The sequence below is a fragment of the Neltuma alba genome, unplaced genomic scaffold, assembly GCF_004799145.2.
Source record: "Neltuma alba isolate B1F8T4 unplaced genomic scaffold, ASM479914v2 tig00013099_pilon, whole genome shotgun sequence".
In the NCBI taxonomy this organism is placed as follows: Eukaryota; Viridiplantae; Streptophyta; class Magnoliopsida; order Fabales; family Fabaceae; genus Neltuma; species Neltuma alba.
Genome location: NW_021637423.1, coordinates 82,050 through 101,659, shown reverse-complemented (window position 1 = coordinate 101,659; position 19,610 = coordinate 82,050). Strand labels below are relative to the sequence as shown.

Sequence of the window (19,610 nt, the reverse complement as noted above, 5' to 3'; positions counted from 1 at the left end):
CCAGCACCTAAAAATATTTTTTCTAGTGTATTCAATACCCTGAAATATATTGCAATACATCCAACATTCTCAAGTATCTTTAGATACTTTTAGCACCCTGAAATTTTTTTTTTTTGTCTTGGTGTTGGATACACCAAAAAAAATTTTAAGATGTTGAGTATACCTTAAAAAATATTCTACGGAGTTAGATGCAGAAATGCACCAAAAAATACTTCATGATACTGAACGCACTTAAAAAAATACTTGAGAGTATTGGATACACCACAAAATATTTCGAAATACTGGATGTACTTGAGAAAATATTTTGAAATACTGAATACTACTTAAGCCAATATTATTTATTAGTGATTCTTTTTCAAATTATCTTGAATAAGTAAAATTAAGTTATTGGTCAAAAAAGAACAGCTTAAATTAAATATTGAATTGCTAGCCCAATTGAAATTAGATCTATTTTTATTCAATATTTGACTTTCCATCCCTATGACAAATAATCACGTTGTTTCGCATACAATATTTGTTCATGTTTACTTAGATTTTTTTCTGTTTTGTTTAACCAGAGCAGGTTTAATAAAATAAATATAATAGAAATCATGAGTTGATTTTATTTCAAATCCGCCCACATGATTAATTGCAATATGGGTGGGACAGCTAGAAAAAGGGATAAGGTGCGCCCAGCACCCCGAACTATTTATCCAGGTACGTACAGTGGCCTAAAGTAATTTTGGATGCATCTAGTGTCCTAAACTAATTAAAATGGTGCGTCCATATTCCATGCTAACAGAAATGTTATGTTTAACTGTTACTTTCCTGACTCAGCTTAAAGTTGACCCCAAATATTCTACATGGTAAACACATGGGCACCCGATGTGTATTATTCTTACTCAAAAGTCAATTTATTTAGAAGAAGAGGAAGAGAATAAATTCAATTTTGAGTAAGAATAATACATATCAAATGTCCATATGTCTACCATTTAGAATATCTGAGGTCAACTTTAAGCTAAATCAGGAAAGTAACAGTTAAACATAACATTTTTATTAACCTGAGATATAGACGCACCGTTTTAATTAGTTTAAGATACTGGATGTACCCAAAATTACTTTAAGCCACTAGACGCACCTGGGTAAATAATCCAGGGTGCTGGACGCACCTTAGCCCCTAGAAAAATTATCCATATGACTGATTTAAAAAGTTATGGGTACGTGTGTTTTGAGTGCAAAAATTTAAAAAAAAAAAAAAAACAAATAACGTAGCATAAAAGTAGAATTTTACCTCTAATCTTATTTTCTCTCTTTTTTCTTTTTGTTTAGGTGCAATTTTAGTCCCAATCTTATTTCCCATGTGCAACTTTGTCCATGATTTTTTTTTTAGTGGTGCAATTTTGATTCTAATATTTTCTTTTCTTCCCTTTTTTTTACAATTTTACCCTTCAGGATCAAAATTGCACCCAAAAATTAGAGGAAAAATTACACCAAAAGAAGGACAAAATTACACTTGAGAAATAAGATCAAAATTAAAATTACACCTTAACTCTTTGTTTTTGGTGCAATTATACACTTGGTCTTTGGGTGGGATAAAATTGCGCCCCAAAAAAATTAAGGATAAAATTATACCACTAAAAATATCAAAGATAAAATTACACCTAAAAAGAAATAAGATAGGATGTCCAAATGCTATTAGATCCAATCCAAATTTAAAACAACATTTTCAAACTACTGAAAAATGAATTAGGCATGTAGCAAGCACGCAAGTGACCATTACAAAGAAGTCGTATGATCATAAACAGAAAAGAGTGATCTTCTCAGCCATGTCACGTTCTGTGAAATTACAAAACATTTACATTTGAAGATGCCACTCTCATCAACTCTATACATTAACATCATAACCTGATTTTCCATTGCAACAACATAGTACTGTAAAGAAGGAAATAGACACAAAAGTAAAATGGGAACCACCTAACATGTGGGGCCCCTTTACTCATGTACCTATCTCTACACTAGAGATTCAGGATTCACAAAAGGAGTTGTCCTACACTACAGATACATATATGCAGCAACCTATACAGATACATCAACGCATTTCAGATACTTGTAAACCCTAAGCACCCATCAGATTTAGATCCCCTGCAGCAAGGGTGTTACAATGTACGCCTGAGTGAATATTATGAGCCGTTAGATTACCGTAAAGGTCCAGATGATGTCCCAGGGGTGGAGATTAATATATGCATTTATGATATTTGAAGATCATCTTATGATCCGTGACATTATCTTGACTCTTCTTAGGATCTAATGGCTCATAATCTCCATTTTAAGGAACCTTTTGGAATCTGAATTGCATATTATCATGTATTACTGAGGGAGAGTGTGTATGTCATTTAAAATTTTCTTCAGCACCCGGAACATTCAAAGCTCAACCATTCACAGAGTCCTCATATAGGACTTGCTTTTGAAGCCTGCAAATATAAAATAATGACATCTCTGTGTTAGAACAAAGCCATCCATTCATTATTCATAGATGTAGAAGTGACAAGAAATTCAGTTTTGACAAAGAGACCAAGGACAAGTAAACTGCTTCAAAACCAAGATTCGAACATGATAAAATCCTGGGATTGCAAGTTAAACCTTAGTAAAATTTATCTTCACCAGAAATCACGAGCATGCACATAAATAAGTATTTCTTTTTTCTTTAACCTCCATCAAATCCAACAACTCACATTTGTGTGCTCCCAAACCCTAGCACGCCCTCTTCCACACAATCCAAGAACTCACGATCAACTATTAAAACCTTTGTCCTTGTCAGAATATCATAGAACTACCTACGAACCTGCATCTAAAATCTCAAGCTTCTAGGTGAAATGAACATGTTATCAGAATCTTTATGATCAAGTCAGCAACATTCAAGTTCAATCCTTGCTGCATTTCGGCACCAGAAATGGTTTTTTTTTTTTTTTTAAAAACCATGATTTTGTATTTTATTCACCCTTTGAACCTAAAAAAGCTTGTCAGAAAGCAATGCATGATTGGAAATCTAAGCAATCAATTGCCTCTGGCAAAAAAGATACAAGAACTACTGGAGCATCAAGAAAATTAAAACACCATTCAATTCAAGGTGACTTTCCATAGTTGGAAACTTCAATTCACAATATCAGATTTAAAGGAGGAACCATAGCAACACACAAACCTGATTCGTTGAACTTGTTGCACTAGTCCAGTAGCGAGTCGGATTTGTGCTGGGAAGATCTTGGCTAACATAAGCATATGATGTTGGTTGTTCTTGTTTATAATCTGAGTCAGGAGGTGGCAATTCTCTGATGATCCAAAGCATATAAGCTGATGGCAAAGAAGAACCTAACAAATTAAGAAGAAAAGTCAACAATCGTGATTTGCCAGAACTGAAAATCGTTTCATAGTTTGGAAGTAGTCTGTATAGCTATCATAAGAGTGAATCCTAGAATTATGACGGAAGATCTATAAAAAGGAATACAACTTAAGCATGTTTGTAATTCCCATGGTATAATGTGATTGATCAAGCACGGCGTGATCAAGAAAAGTCCACATCATTGGTTGCACAGAGAAAGAGGTCCTCTTCAGAAATTACATGGTCAGGCAACACTATAAAGAATATCCATTGAGGACACGGTAACAATGTTCCTTGGATTTTTAAGATTATTCAACCTGATAATATTTAAGATCTATGACAACCTAATAGGTGAATTGATGAGATACCTTTGATTTCCATATACCTAAAACGTATAGACCTCCCTAAAAATATACTCCAAACGAGAACTTGCACAATTCAAAAAATTCCAGCAAAGCATGCAATTCAAGGGTCTTTGGCTAACTCAACTTCAGAATTCATTGCAACGGATTGATAACAATGTTTTCACCCAACTACATTCAGCATGATCATGAAAGACTGAGTAATTTACCTACAAAATAGTAGAAGATCAAGAAAACTAAAGCTTTGACACCATACATGAGCCTCAGATGCCAATGGTAGAAAAGCTGTAAGCAAGTCCAAAACGAAGACAACATTAAGTACAGAAATTTAGAGGGAAATTTTACTGAGTATAAAGGTTAGCTGCAAAAGCTAAAGGCTAACTGTTCTATGAGTAATTACTTACAGGAATGTCCGTGAGAAAAGCTACTAATGCACTTGAAAACAAACACATCACCGAAACAAACGCTAAGCTGGCGACCTGCATGTGGCAGCCAATATGTCAGAACAACAATGTATGCCCTAAGGGTTCAGAGAAGGGATCCTCTGCTGTTGCAAAACATCAAAATGGTAGTTATTTTCTCAGCAGATTTTGTCTGTTTAAATTGCCTTTGGACAGCCCAAATGTCATATATTTTTAAAATTAAAAATTCGAGAGAGAAAGAGCTGAATACACAAAATGTAGTCTTCGACATGTGAACTTTAAAAAATGATGATTGAATTGAAAACAAATATCAGGAAAAAAAGAAGAAGAAATATGAAAGATAAGATCATCTAGCTCCAATCTAGATAATCCAAATTTGCCAGCTGGGGAGTCCAGTCTCTAGAGTCCATGGCTACAGTATCAACAGAGGCGCTTGAGTGTACCATAAACATATGGAGTAGGTACAAACAAGATTAAGCTTTACAATATACCTTCCACATTTCTGATGAAGCTTTTTCAGATCGCACTTTCCTCAATTGGAAGAATAGAAGGAAGCCTATAGAGTAAAAAATGAACATTTAAAAAAACCACCCACATTGCTGGCATCACAAGCTATAAGATGGAGGTTATGGAGGGGAAGATACTTACCATAGCAGCCCAGCGCCGCAGCCAAGACAAGTGTCATTACTGCAAGAAGTTTTTCATATACCTGCACAAGTTGCAATTATTGACAGGTAACAAGTAGCATAATTATTTTTTAAATAGCATACTAAGACCTCATAATGCTATGATTTTCAATCTCTGTCTACCATTTAAGCAAAATGAACAAGATAAAATAAAAGATGAATACTCAAAGAATTTACGTTGAAAAGATAGAACTGAAATAAGCTTCTTCTTTATAAGCCCAAAGAATTAGCATTTATGCATTTTAAGCACAACGGGTTTTGAATGACCCAATAACAAAGAACAATAACAGGTTATACACTGAAAAATGAAAATGTAGTTGCCTCAAACCAGACTTGGTAACCCTATATAGACTGTCATGAATGTGTGTGTGCATATGCGTAGTGAGAAGCAAGACTGTACAAGACTGCTCGTTTGAACATCAGTATAACATTTATAAGAATCCTCAGTTATGAGAAAAATGACATAGAGAAGGCAAAGTGTTCCATACCTCAGCAACAACAGAAGGGTCTATCGGATTCTCACCAATGCCAATCCAGATCATCACGGTAAATGCCATCGTGAAAAGAAAGATCACACCAACAATCTGAAGGAAGGAGAAAATTCAAACTAAAATAAATTTGCAACCAATTAAGCACACTAATATCAAGGCATCTGCCCAATGTGGGAATTTTATTCATTACCATGATGACATATTTTTGCCGGCTACCAACATGAATGCCTTGGAAGCAGCATCTCCTGTGGTCTTTCACATGAGGTGAACCAGATTCTCCCTTAAGAACTTCCAGCAAGGCCTGGTTGATGCTATTTTCGTCATCATCATCTTCTTCCTCATCTTCTTCATTTGCCTGATGGCAAAGGTCCACCCTATAAAATTGTCATCCACAGAAGCATACGTACAACTCATAAATACAGTTCTGTCCCGGAAATGGCTGCATGCTGTGTAAGCCAACAAGTTTACAGTCCCTGACAGGCTTCAATTTACAACTATAATCTCAGTATCATTCTTTTTCTCTACCTCGAATCTCCACCGACCTTTCTTCCAGCCTCTAACACATATATACCCCCGTGTTATGTATTTATAATCCGTGTTCCATAAGTAAGGGTAGCTAGGACGTTAGTATAGAATCTTAGTGACTGTTTGGAGAATGAGTCAGTTAGTTAGTTACATTTACATTTCTGCCAGTTGTTATGTTTTCCCTCTATAAAAGGACACTTCCCAGACTAATCCATTGTATTGTGAATATTGAATGAAGTCAGGATCATTCACCATCTCTCTTGTGTCCTCTGGTTCTCTCTTTTCCTCTTAATCTCTTCTACTTTCTCCGTTCTTCTCTCTTTCTACTCTCTTTCCCTCTTTCTCCCTCTTTCTCTATTCCTAATTACAAGAACATACCCCCTTTGAAGCTAGCATCCAAAATTTATTTTATTTTTTTCATCCTTTTGATAGAAGCTTCATTATCTCCATATCCTATGCTTTTCATACCCATTTTCTATGTTGTCAAGTTGTCCTAAGTCAGTAATCACATTTTTTTGTTGATCCAAAATCTAACTGCTAGTTGTAACGAGGGAAGATTAAAAGCCCCGCATGGACCCCATGGAGACACACGACAACATGTTTATTGCAATTTTCAAAAAAGAGGGAAAATAAATACTACAAACAAATCTTCTAGAATTATATGATGACATACCAGAATGACAACAGCAGGAGATATACCGCCAAAAACAGAATTTTTGGGGAGGCTGCAGAAATATGTCATCATCAGAAATGCATTATAGGCATTAAACCCTCAAGAAAAGAAATTTTGGTAGCATACGTGGTTAAATAAGACGTACCCATGAGGATAAATCCGCAAGCATGAGACCAACAGTGCCACCCATTACAAGTAGCCACGATCGTAGAAACAAAGTATATAAGGTACCCTGCAAAGAGAAAACTTGTGTTGTGAAAGAGAGAAAAAGTGTTTTTAGTTTTACTTCAGTAGTTTAGCAACATAACTTGGTGATAGGACATTGTAACATCTAGGTCTTTTAGTACGATTAACTTGACTTAACTCAGTAAACAACTACAATAACATCAGGTAGGAAAATTGTGAATTCATAGACGTTACATGAGATTAGTTGAATTCACTAGATGTTACGTGGGATTAGTTAGGATTAGTTGGTTGTTGGTAGAAGTTGCAAATTTTGTTGACTTGCATCCATAGTAGCTTATAAATAAGGGATGAGATCGATGTATGTAATAGGCGTAAATATCAGAGAGATATGTTTACATTTTACTCTGTATAGTTAGAAGTAAATTACTTGAACTAACAGAGAGAGCTAATTTGTCGAATCTTCTACTATTAGTTTTAATTCAATTCATACGATGGCAAATGCTAATAACATTTGAAGGAGAAGTGCTGCCTCAAAAGAAAAGTTAATTTCTCATAATTAACAAATTACTTCTAAAATCATCAGTTTATTTCTCATGGAAGAAAAGTAAGAACCTCAGCCATACCTAAGTTGGAAAATCCCACCATGAAATGGAGTACCTAAAAAATAGAAGTCAACAATGTCAAGCAATGTAAAAACAAAAGAGCCAAAAAAACATGACTGTACAGCGAGCAACCTATAAGGCAATTAAATTGCAGATTTTAGGGTGGAGATTGAAAAGAAGGAAGAAGCATAACTGTACGAACTTATTAACCAAAGTCTAATAAGATATCTAAAACCAAAGAGGCAATAAAACAGGAAACTTCACATATAGACTGCAAAATAAAAAGAAAACTCAAGATGGCCAGTGATAATTATAAAATTAACATGCAATTTATAAGCAACATCTAGTGATAGCATCATCTTCAAGGCTTGACAAGGGAAGGCTATGACGATCAATCAATTGCAACATATTATCTATCATAATATTGTTACACACATCTCTTATACTTTAGAATTTAGACTATCAAACAAATATATTTTCAATCACAATATAATTCAATGCGTGATTAAGATCCAATTTTGATACTCATGTGAAAACACAATATCAACAAGATATGAATTCTCATGTGCAGACACATTTCTGTAATGAGTCAAGAAAAAGTTGAAATTATTCAGGCTATAAAAATGAAAAAAGAAACATGTTTATTTGGTTGGGGTTAACTGGCCAAGTGTATGCTTTCGATCATAAAAGGTGTCCATACTTGACTAAAGTAAGCCATTTTATAGAGAAAGCCTATATTTTAGGACATTGCTTAGAAAGATTGCCTGCTCAATACCAGAAATGAAAATTTGCGCCCTTCATCCACACAATTTTTTATCTCGGATTACTGCCTTACTTATTTTATGTTTCTTTGCAACTTAGAACCATCTTGCTTCTATTACAACATAGGTGTACGTAGTTGATGATGACCTAAAACCAGATGGGTGTCCACCTCCAGCTAAAAAATTTAGTGACAACTCTTAAAATCCAGGCATCATACTGCCCAGATACCACAACAATTTTGGCAATTGCATTAAATAATAAGTAAAGCTCTCAATTTTTAACTTCAGTGACACCTTTTATGACACAAAAATCATTACAATGTGCTGGCAAATATTAGCATCTTCAACTAATGACATAAAAATATGAAGATTTGAATTGACTGATGAACTAGCACTTACTTTTTGACGAGTCCAACCATCTTGTTGATTTCTCATATGAATCCTCATTAGCTGCCACAGGATAGCGTTAAATTATGACACAGATGGTAGTGAAAAGGAAAAGTTTACTGTAGAAAATTAACTGTTTTGGAGTGTTATCTCCCCAAATAACATTTAACTTGGCATGCATGTTGTAAAATATAGTGGTAACAGCAGAACCAAGAAGAAATAGTCCTTCTGCATTTGCTTGGAGCATGCAAATGAGGACATTAAATAGATAAGTAAAACCATGATATTTTGCGGTTAGTTAACCATTTTTTAATTTAAATCCTCTAAAGTCAAAGCACCCCTAAAGTGAGAGAGAAAAAGTGGCACAGGAAGTGAGGGTGTGTATTTCACCCTTTTTTTCGCATCCCTCTCTTGCGACACAAACACTTTCACGAGTTTCTAACTTTGGAGAATCCAGACTCAAGCACTCACACTGTCGTGTTATCTCAACAAGGAGCCAAAAATGAAGAACAGAACAAAACCCCTTCTGCCTTGCCATTTCATGCTCCCCCTTCTAAAAGTTACCCTACGGGTGTGTTGGAATTGAGAAGGGAGACAAAGGGAAAGGACCTAAAGTTTAAATTTTGAGAAGTTCTTCAATCTCATTTGAAATAAACAATTTTTACCCTCGTTCCTCCCCATCCCTTTTCCTCAATCCATGGCAAAAATGCAAAATTTAAATCGAAATCAAAGAAAATATCAAATTGGAACTTCACTCGCCCCCTCATCCATTCTCCCTAATTTAAACACAACCTAAAGCTCTACCCATAACCCAGAAGGTGAAACTGAATCACTGAAAAAGGATGGGATCTTGATGAATCACTCCTTCATTTTTTGCCCAAATACCAAACCACAACAATTTAACGGTCATCGATTCAATAGACTCAATACAATGACCAAGAAAAAGCACAGTACAATGTAATTAGAGAGATCCTCGAGAAAGAAATGCAAGGAGAAGAAACGGAAACCTGAGCAAATGCAATGACGGCTAGAAATCCATTGACGGAGGCAAGAGCTACATTGAGGATGATTAAGTCCAGAGCCAGGCAATTCCCCAGTTTAGTCATAGTTTACAATGCCAAAAGAAACTGAAGGAGGAGAAACCCAGAAAATCAAGTCCCAGACGCAGACACACCCCCCTCTCTCTCACACACTTCTCTCTCCTCCTAGGAAACAGAAAATAGAGACGGACAAGATTTTGTTTGCTCGTGGGTGATTACTACAGTATATACTTATGGAGCAGAGGATGCTGAAGTGCACGGTCGGACGAGACAGGAAATCAACTTGCCCCTGTTGATTTTTTATTTGAGAGCTTCTCGCATCGACGAGAGGAGACCAAAATCCAAAATTTAGAACGAACGACTTATCTAATTGAATCTTCCCCTCTTCTTTGTCATTGGGATTTTAAAATTTTATAATTATAATTATAATTTATAGTCTAAAACTAATGACCCCACAAATACCCATTTGGGTCGACGACTTTCCTTTACAAGAGTTGAATTTTCAGCACTGAAACTACTGAACTTTTAAATTGCTGTCATCGTTGCTGTTCTAGTGATGTGGTTTTATTTTTATTTTAAATAAATTAGGTATGCGGACGTGGACATAGACCCTCAAGATTCAAGAATAAGATTCTAAAAATGAGGGCTCAGTTTTGATTTTTCTTTTCTCTATTCAATCATTCTTGTATATTTGTGAGCTAAACTACATATATGAATCATGCACTTACATGAACTTCGCTATCTAATGAATTGTTTAGATTAATGTTTGTCAAAAAGATTTTTATTCTAGTTAGTTTTTATAAATTAAAATTTGGGTAACAGTAAAGTAAACTGATGTAATGTGAGTTATATTTAAATAGATTTTGTAAATAAAAAAAATCAATTTGACATCAATTTATTTTGATTATATATTAAAAAGTCATTTTAAAAAATTTAAATCTAGAAAAAAAAAAAGCAAAAGCTCAAAAAAAATTGCTTCAACTTTAATTTGTCTTTGAAAGTCTAGAAGTAATTGTTTAGAGCTACTTATAGGGTATTTGGATAGAATCAAAACCATGGTTTTAAAAATATTTTTATAGTATAAGAAATAAATATGTGGAGGAGTTTGTTTTGTTTTGCGGGAAGGTACCCCCAAACACCCCCTTATTATAAACACGTTCATTTAAATCAAAATAGAATTCTTCCTAATAAAAAAAATCGCTCTTGAAAACTCCATCGTTCCAAACAAGTCCAAAGTTAGTTTAGTTTTCATATACGTTCAAAATAAGCCATAAAAACCAGCAGGTCTAGCGAAAGGGGTTAGTCCATCACAACGTAGCGAACCGAAATTCAAATTCCCGTTAAGAGAAATACCCACATTTAGTGCCTAAAAGTGCTTTAAATAAAATTGCCTCCAATAAAAAGATATCTATGTTTTAGCCACACAAAAAAAGCCCTAAAATATTTACACATAGGCAAGTCTAAAATTTTTAAATTCAAATTATGATTGGATCTAAATATTTAGTCAGATGAAATTCTCATCAATAAAAACTCTCCCAAATAAATTTTGCTGGAACCACGCTTGATAATTTAAAACCAAGTCAAATTCTCAGATATTTGTATTAGTGAGTCAAATCTTCGTACTATGATAGATAACAATTCAATTATTGTCATTATCAGCGACATTCAATATAATGATATTTACTTAAGACACAACACCAACCATAGATTTATTTATTTATTTATTTATTATTATTATTAAAAATATGAGTTCACTGGCTCTGTTTTCTTACTACCTGACCAAATAAATATCTTAAAGACACAATTACGTGGAGACCAGGGAATGAGGAGTCAGTTGGATTGCCTTTTGCGGTGTGAAGGAGGCAAATGAAAATGTATGGACACGTGTGGCAAGGGACAATGACTCATGATGAATCATTTGGGACCATCACGCTCCAATTTCATTGAGTCATTTGATGAAATAGGGTTACTTGATGGGCCATTTCTTTCATGTGACTCCACAGACTTTTTCCCGTCTTTGTCCTCAGAAAGATGTGATGGAAAGGAGGTTTTTAATTTGTTTTTTTTATGCTGAGAAAATTTGAGACACAAAATTCTTTACACACGCTCGCTCCATTCACATTGTAAACGGGGGAACTTACTCTGGGTTTTGTTGGATAGACTATTGATGGGTGTGTTTGGAACAACTTATAAATAATTTTTCAATCATGATTTATTGAATACAAGACAAGTATGTAAAAAGAGTTTTGTCTCCATTTATATAAAACGTGCTTATAAGTGCTTTTCACAGCTATCCCAAGCAGGCCCAATATTTCTTCTGGTTATTAATATAAGAGTTAACTTAATTTTTATTTTAATCGTAAATGTAAAATTCTAATCTATTTTGTCTCTCATACTGATTCTTTTTTTTCCACAAAGTAATCATTATAGTAGTTATACATGTTAAAAGTTTCATCAAATGGTAATTCAAACTAATACACTTGATTAGCAAGTGTAGTTTAAGAAAGACAACACATATTTATTATAAATAAATAACTTAACTATTTTTTTAACCTATTCAAATTAATTAACTAGCTTTTATATTAAAAACTAGAGGTAATAGTATTCTAAAGGGTTGATTTATGGTCCCTTGAAAGGGAGTTTAACAACCCCATATAAGCACTTAAAAAGTAATTCGACGTAAATTAAAACAAAACTCAACTCACATGTTTGTTTTAAATTCCATAAAATCACTCTCAAAAAAAGTTAATCTAAACACCATTGAAATCTAAAAAGGAGCAAGCTACCTATTACACTCGATAACTAGTTAAGTTTGGCTTCTCCGGACCTGATTAAAAAATCAAATAAAAAAGGTAGTTAGATAAAAAAAAAAACGTAATACTTTTCTAATTCTAAATATAAAACTTTTATATAAGTGTGTATAAGACTTATATAAGAGTCTTATATTTAAGACCGAAGAAGTATATTATATGAGCAAGATAGGCTATAAGAAAGGCCTGAGGCACTCAAAATATTAACCTACTTCTTTAATACTAAAAAGTAAGTATTTATTTCTTATATATCAAAGGATTTTCTCCTCTCTAAATAAGTATGATTATGAAAATTTAAATGTGTTATCCCCCTTGCGTGTGAATAAAAATATTACCATTTTAACCGATAGTTTGTCTATTACTAAACAGGATTTTAAATTATTTAAAGAATGGTTGAAATTTACATTAACGGGACAAAAGTTGTCATTTGAATGCTTAATCCCTCGCGTCACCCACATTTGTTCACAATTGTAATTGTCAGTAAGTTTTTAAAAGTTAAAATTTTAAAGAGAAATCAACTTTTTGAAAAAAAGTTAATAATGAAAATTAATTCTTATAATATTGAAACCACATCTGAATTTTTAAAATATCTGACTATAAAAATAGAAATTTGAATAAATGTCATTTTCGCAATTAACTAGTTTTTTTTTTCCGGTTCCTAGCTTCGTAGTTCCTACGGCGCATTTCTAAGATATTAATATTTTTTTGTACGACAGAAATATGCAAACCGGATCCAAGGGTTGTCCACTTTTTCTGATTCTGACAAATGGCTGCTTATGAATCCTTGTTACATCTTATATTCTCATAGATGGGCCCCATCACGAAATTTTTTGATATACGTTTTTGATATTTTTCTTTTTCGTTGGTGGTCTAATTGTTAATCTACTTGACCTGTTTCACAATTTCAAAAAGTATTTGGTGGAAACTAAACAATTATTTTAAAAGTAATTTTATAATATATAAAGTAAATATATGAGAAGAGTTTTGTCTTAATTCATATAAAAATATATTTTTTTCAAATGTTTTACTTGATACCAAACATGCTTATTGAATTAGCATTTAAGTATTTAACCAATTCTTTCGGGGCATGTTTGGATCTGCATTTGTGGCAAGGAAACAACTTAAGCCCACAAACACTATTGGCCTCTTGTGGGATGTTTGGACTTTGGATCAACTATTAGCCTATTCGGCCTAAAGTTGATATACTTAAGCACCTATATTGGGGATTTTTCAAAAATCATACAAGCTCATATCCTATTGATAGATTTTAACTTTGTGTTTTTGTGGCTGGACGTTTATATTAGTAATGGTGTTTTTCATCAAGACATAGATTAGGAACCAATGTCCTATTTGGTACAAAATATCAAAAAATGAAGAATAGAAACTAGGATTGGAATTAATAAAAACCTATCAACAGAGTATTTAGTATGAAAGATTGCTTGTTACATAATATGATATTAGACAAATCCAGGTATATGGGATCCCATCTCTATGGATTTATCTAATCCTATGTAATAAGTAATCATACACGCTAAATATTTTTCTAATAATTTTTCTTAATTACAATCTCAGTTCCTATCTATTAATTTCAATGCTTCGTACTAAACGATATCTAAAAAAAATATTGGGCCCATTGTGTAAGCAAAGTATAAGCAGGCTAGGACGGGAAGTTTTTGAGCCCATTGTGTTTGAAAAGAAATCAAATATTGGGCCCAAGGAAAACGGTGTCGTTGCGATTTCATAAGATGAACTGGTTTTATTCTTATTGGATCCCAAGACGAAAAAGTTTGGTAAGCTCCAAAGAATAAGGATATATTGGTATTTTCCTCATCTTAAAATTTTTAGAAAATTACTATAAGGTCCCCAGGAAAAATGTAATGACGAAATATCTATTCCTGTACCGAAACCCTATCTTTACATACTACATACTTGTTATTAAACTTTTTTAATGATTATGTTTTTTTTATTGAGACTTTATAATAATTCTTCCTAAAATTTTCATTTCATCGATAATCTACTAGTTTGCTTATGTTTTATTTGGTTGTTTTGTTTTCTTCCCGTAAAGAGGCCCACTTTGTGATGTATCATTTTATTTCTTTTTTAAAATAAAACTTGTCTTCTATCCAAAAATAAAATCCACTTAGATTTTTTTTCTTGTCATTTCCACTCCATTATCTGTTCTTATCCTATGAAAAATTGCTTCTTCAATATGCATCAAACGAGCCCTTAGAACTTTGACTAATATTAGAGGAAAAAATTCCAATAAATTGTAGAATATCTCCCCCAAAAAATGGTTCTATAATGACAAAAATCTCCATCACATCAGGATCAAGAAAGCACGGGAGAGTGGATGAAAAAAATAATAAAAACAAAAATGATCAATATCTAGAAAGGCCTAGTTAGCACTAGAAGACTCCAGATTATATTAAATCACAGACAATGACATATATTGCAGTATATACAGTGCATTTCGATGTTTCCAGCTTCAAGATAGAGACTTAACAATTCCATGGCCATACAAATTCTTAGTCATGATAAATAGTAGAAATTAATAAACCAACGAGATTTAGATTTAGCAAAAAGAATAAGTTCTTCACAATTTAGTGAATCGATGTTTAAATTCTGTTGGGAGGCGCTCACATTAAGTATCTGATAATATTTTAAAGAGAAATACTTTTAATAAAAAAAATACACATACATGAAAAAAAAAAAGAATTAATATTCTATATTTCATCAATTTTAGTTTCCAAAAGTTACTTTGAGGGTCTTCGAGGGGCTGCTTTCACTAGGAAGATACTTTTGAGCTTTTGGTCTCTATGGACAGCCCTCCTTTCAAGTGCATTCATATTCATGTTAGGCCCACGCCCCATTTAGCCATGTTTCTTGTATTTTGTCGGAAGGGGACACTTGATGATGATAAATACACGAATATAGGTCATTTGAAGAATCTGTATTATAGGTTATTTAAGGGGAAAAGTAATCCTCTTTGTCATTATAATTTTGACTTAGTTATAACTTGAACTCTAAATTTATATAAACTAAGTTTCTATAATTTTACTATGTAAGAACTAAAATTTTAAATGATTACAACTATAAAATTTGAATTGTAGTGAGGTAAAATTCAAAGACCAAGTGAAAAATAGGGTTAAGATGTAATTTTACTTGAAAATTTTTACGTAAAAGTCATGAGTATTCGGAATTTTTTGTTAAATCAATATCATCCCGAAAATATTAAAACAAGTGCAAAATCGTCCTAATGATAAAAATAATATTGACCGTTAACAGATTAATATTGATTGCTAATATTTTTAACAACTAAGGGCAATATTTATTTTTTAACACGTTCGAGACAATATTGATTCAATAAAAACTGTTGAGTACTCACAGTGCATACATGTAATTAAACTTCTGAGCAGAATTAAAATTTAACCCTTAAAACCATAGAACTTATAATTGTACTAAATCAAAATTTAAAAACTAGGAGCGTGTTTGGGTACGCCAATAATCACTTTTTAGAAGTATTTTTTCGTAAATCGAGATAAACTCTTTCATATATTTACCTCGTATACTGTAAAAGCATTTCTGAAATCATGGTTTTGATCTTATCCAAATACCCTCAGGTTTACACTTGAGTTACATATACAAGGACCACAATATTAATTTGCTTATTTAAATTGCAAAAGTATCAGTCTTGTTTAACACTTGGCGTTCTCCTTTTGAGAGAGAGAGAGAGATTGAGTTAGGTGGAAATCCTGAAGGGAATATATACCTATCTCTCTTTTGCATTCTGTGTAGACGAATAGCGAATGATGTCCAGCTCTTCCACTTTTAAAAGCAAGTTTGATGAGTATATTTTCAGAGAGAGACGTGAATTATGAATATGAAGAACCTCTCATAAAAAGCTTCCCACTGAAATGACACTTTGGAGGCGTTTAGATGAAAACCAAACTATGATTTTAGAAGTGATTTTACAGTCTACGAGGTAAATATGTGAAAGAATTTATCTCGATTGGACAAAAAATGCTTCTGAGAAGCACTTTTCAGGGTATTCAAACACCCCCTTTGATAGAATCTTCAGTTTAGTGTATAGACCCACTGGCTCATCAAAACTAGGTACTAAGCAAGCTCCATCTCATCCTTTACTTTGAAACATGCCTCTGTGTGTTCTTTTTTCTTTATTCCCCCAGTTGGATCTCAAGGCTTCCCAATCTAACAAAGTGTTTGCATTCTCTATTTAAAGTTTGCAAAACAAATACTATTTTCAGTCCTTAATATAACACCTCATTTGATTTTTATTTTGATCCTAAATATAAGACCCAAATCTATTTTGTCTCTCATATTTATGTATTTATTTTTCCTAAGGTAGTCCTTCTAATACTAGTAGTTCTAATCAATACACTTGATTAGTAAGGATATTTTAGAAAAAACAATACCTATATGTTACAAATAACTAACTTAACTTGTTTCCTTAATCTCTTCAAATTAGTCAACTAGTTCTAATAATTAAGACCAGAGTTAGTAGTTTGTTGCTCATTGTCTACATGAAGACCTCATTGATAAGTGATTTATAAGTATCTGCTCGCATGTTTTGTGTGAGTTCATGGAACACAACTCACCTAAACTTTTTATTAAAAAAAATACAAAACCAATGAATTGTACATTAACTAATTGGACCAATTTAATTCTTTTGAAACTAATCAGACTTTAATAAAGTTGAAAACGAGAGGCACTCCTTCATGGTCTTGATTCTACATGGCCGGTATTGATCCCAGAATTTATTCTCTTGAATACATGTTAGACAATTGCAAGGCTTAGATTCACACACCAGTCAAATGCTTGCAGCTAAAAGGCTTGTTTCACTTGTACGCCCTGCTTAAACAGAGTATTCCAGTGTCGTCATATGCATCTGCTTTTTGTGATTAATTAACGCCCTTACAACTAAAATTTTTTTTTAAAAAAATCACAGATCATTAAAGCAACAACCGAATAAAGTAGCTGCAAACTCTGGTAAAAACAAAAAAGGACAAAAAAGAATAAAGTAGCTGCAAACTGCTACCTCCAGTTGTAGATAAATATAAGAGCCACATAATTAGTTTGTAAATATTAAACAATTATTTAAGTTATTTGTTTATAATAAATAAATATTGTCTTATTTAAAATACTCATATTAATTATGTACATTGAAATTACTCTTTAATAAAAATTTCTTCACATGTGTAATTACCATAGAAATCACTTGGGACGAAATGGATAAATATTAGAGACAAAATGAATTTAAATATTATATATTTATGACCAGATTGAAGATAGTAATATTAACCTGGACTCTTTCTTACCCATATATATATATTGGAAACTAATTAGGAGGGTTAAAATGTAAAGCTCGAGCATTTTACTAGGCAAAAAATGTAAAGCTTGAGCATTGTAGAAAAAATTTTATACACAAAAACATCATTTTATTGGAAACAATTTTATTCGAAACACTATTAAGCACTAAACATTGACAGTTCTTTCATTAAAAATTCAAACCTTTATTTGCCATGTTATGAAAGGTCAATCTCTTCCGCTAAACTCAACTCCCGTTAATACACAAATATCAATTCAAAACATCGAAATGAATCATTGCGAAGTTCTTAGGGAGTAGTCCGGGGTTATCTTTTATGTCAAAAGTACCAAAATGCCGTTAGTTTGAAATCAGAAAAAAAAAGAAGAAAAGAAATAACAACACGAGTTTAATAAGTAACAGCTTTAATTTCATAATAGTCTTCATAGAAATTATAAGCAAAGATCAAGAGACCATTCTTAAATGTTCCCAAATTTCAATGATCATTATATATATTTTCATCTCAGATTTGAAAACTAGATTGTCACTTTGAAAAGGCTTCTAATTAATTAGGACATTTGTGCTCTTCATTCTGATGCTCATGAAAGACATGAAAGTATGTAACAACCACACATAACATGTTACCCACCAAACAAGTCATTAGTTAATATTTAAAAGATCTGCACAGTTGTAAAATCTTAACCCAACGTTACTTCCATGATTATCTCTGCAATTATAAGTTCCAAATGTTCAACCTCCAGCCACTTGGTTCAGTCAAAAATACAAAAAAATCTCCAACAACTCGGCAGTTATGCGTTATGAGTTGGCCGGCGTTCCAACAAAAGTCCAATATATATTTTTTATATGCAAAAGTATGATATATTTTTTTTATAAAAATATGTGTAGATATATTATTATATGTTTATCTTAAAAAGATTTTTATAGGGATAAATTAGACTGGCACTAGTAGCCGTTGTGGAGAATGACGTTAAGCGTGGAGAATAACACCATGATTAGGTAACGTCCAAGGAGTAAAGGTTGCATCCAAAGGGACCACTTGACCCGCTTTTGAGCGACCCGGGGAACAGGATATCAAGATCCAAGGTCATTTTTGTCATTTCGATCTAAAATTCAAATTCTTTCTGGAGATAACAAAAAAATAATTAACCACAATAAAACTAAATGTTAGTGAATTTCATCATGTATAATAATCTTGTTTTGTTGTATTAGCTCCTTTTTAATATTGACTATATTGTTATGAAACTTTTAATTTGACCTGAAAAAAAATGCAATCAAATCAAAATGTTTCATAATAAGTGAACAGCATTGAATCGATGAATATTGTCATTTTCGGTATCAAAACTAATTATTTCATGCTGCTCATTTGTTGCAAAGTTTTTTAGTAACTGCATTTCTTTCTTAAAATTTCATTTGAATAAACAAGAGAAAATAGGAAAAACAATAATTAATTAACAAAAAAGATCCCATGTCTTTTTTAAGGGGAAAAAATAAAGACCCATTTAACTAATTTGATTAGATTAAAGAAGTTAGATAAGTTAGTTAATTATAAAAAAAAGTGACACATTTTTCCTAAAATACCATAATCATCTTTCTTAATACCCCATCTTCGCCTTCTACTTGTTTATGATTCACAGAGTATCTATAGGAGTAATTTAAAAAAAATTGAAAAATATGAGAAATGAGTCTTATATTTAGAATTAAAATCAATTCAAGAATTGAGTCATATATTAAGGACCGGAGGAGTATTTTTTCTCAAATTTTCTCTTTAATTTTGTTTAGCTAATGATAAGGATTTTTCTAGAAACAAGTTGGTAGAAACTATTTAATGCAATGAAAGAGACGAGAGCATGCATAGGCAATTGACGAGATAAAAGGAAAATGCAACATAAGAAGGAACAAGTACATGGACTTTTATGAAATGTATTGTCTAATTTGCTTGTGAATATTGTCTCGCATCATTGGTGTA

At 32.5% G+C, this 19,610-nt stretch overlaps 1 protein-coding gene across 1 annotated transcript; it reads right to left on the bottom strand.

Annotated features, from left to right (window-relative positions):
- Positions 1-1,711: 1,711 nt before the first annotated feature.
- Positions 1,712-9,836, bottom strand: LOC114734430 (uncharacterized). Its single transcript, XM_028922064.1, has 13 exons — positions 9,458-9,836; positions 8,463-8,513; positions 7,324-7,357; positions 6,660-6,746; positions 6,515-6,566; positions 5,507-5,690; positions 5,314-5,409; positions 4,788-4,848; positions 4,631-4,695; positions 4,122-4,196; positions 3,927-4,002; positions 3,179-3,345; positions 1,712-2,450 (listed from the first exon to the last, which is right to left on the bottom strand). Exons 1-13 carry the CDS (start codon positions 9,554-9,556, stop codon positions 2,427-2,429), a joined length of 1,071 nt encoding a protein of 356 aa, XP_028777897.1. The 5' UTR covers positions 9,557-9,836; the 3' UTR covers positions 1,712-2,426.
- Between the last annotated feature and the right edge of the window lie 9,774 nt (positions 9,837-19,610).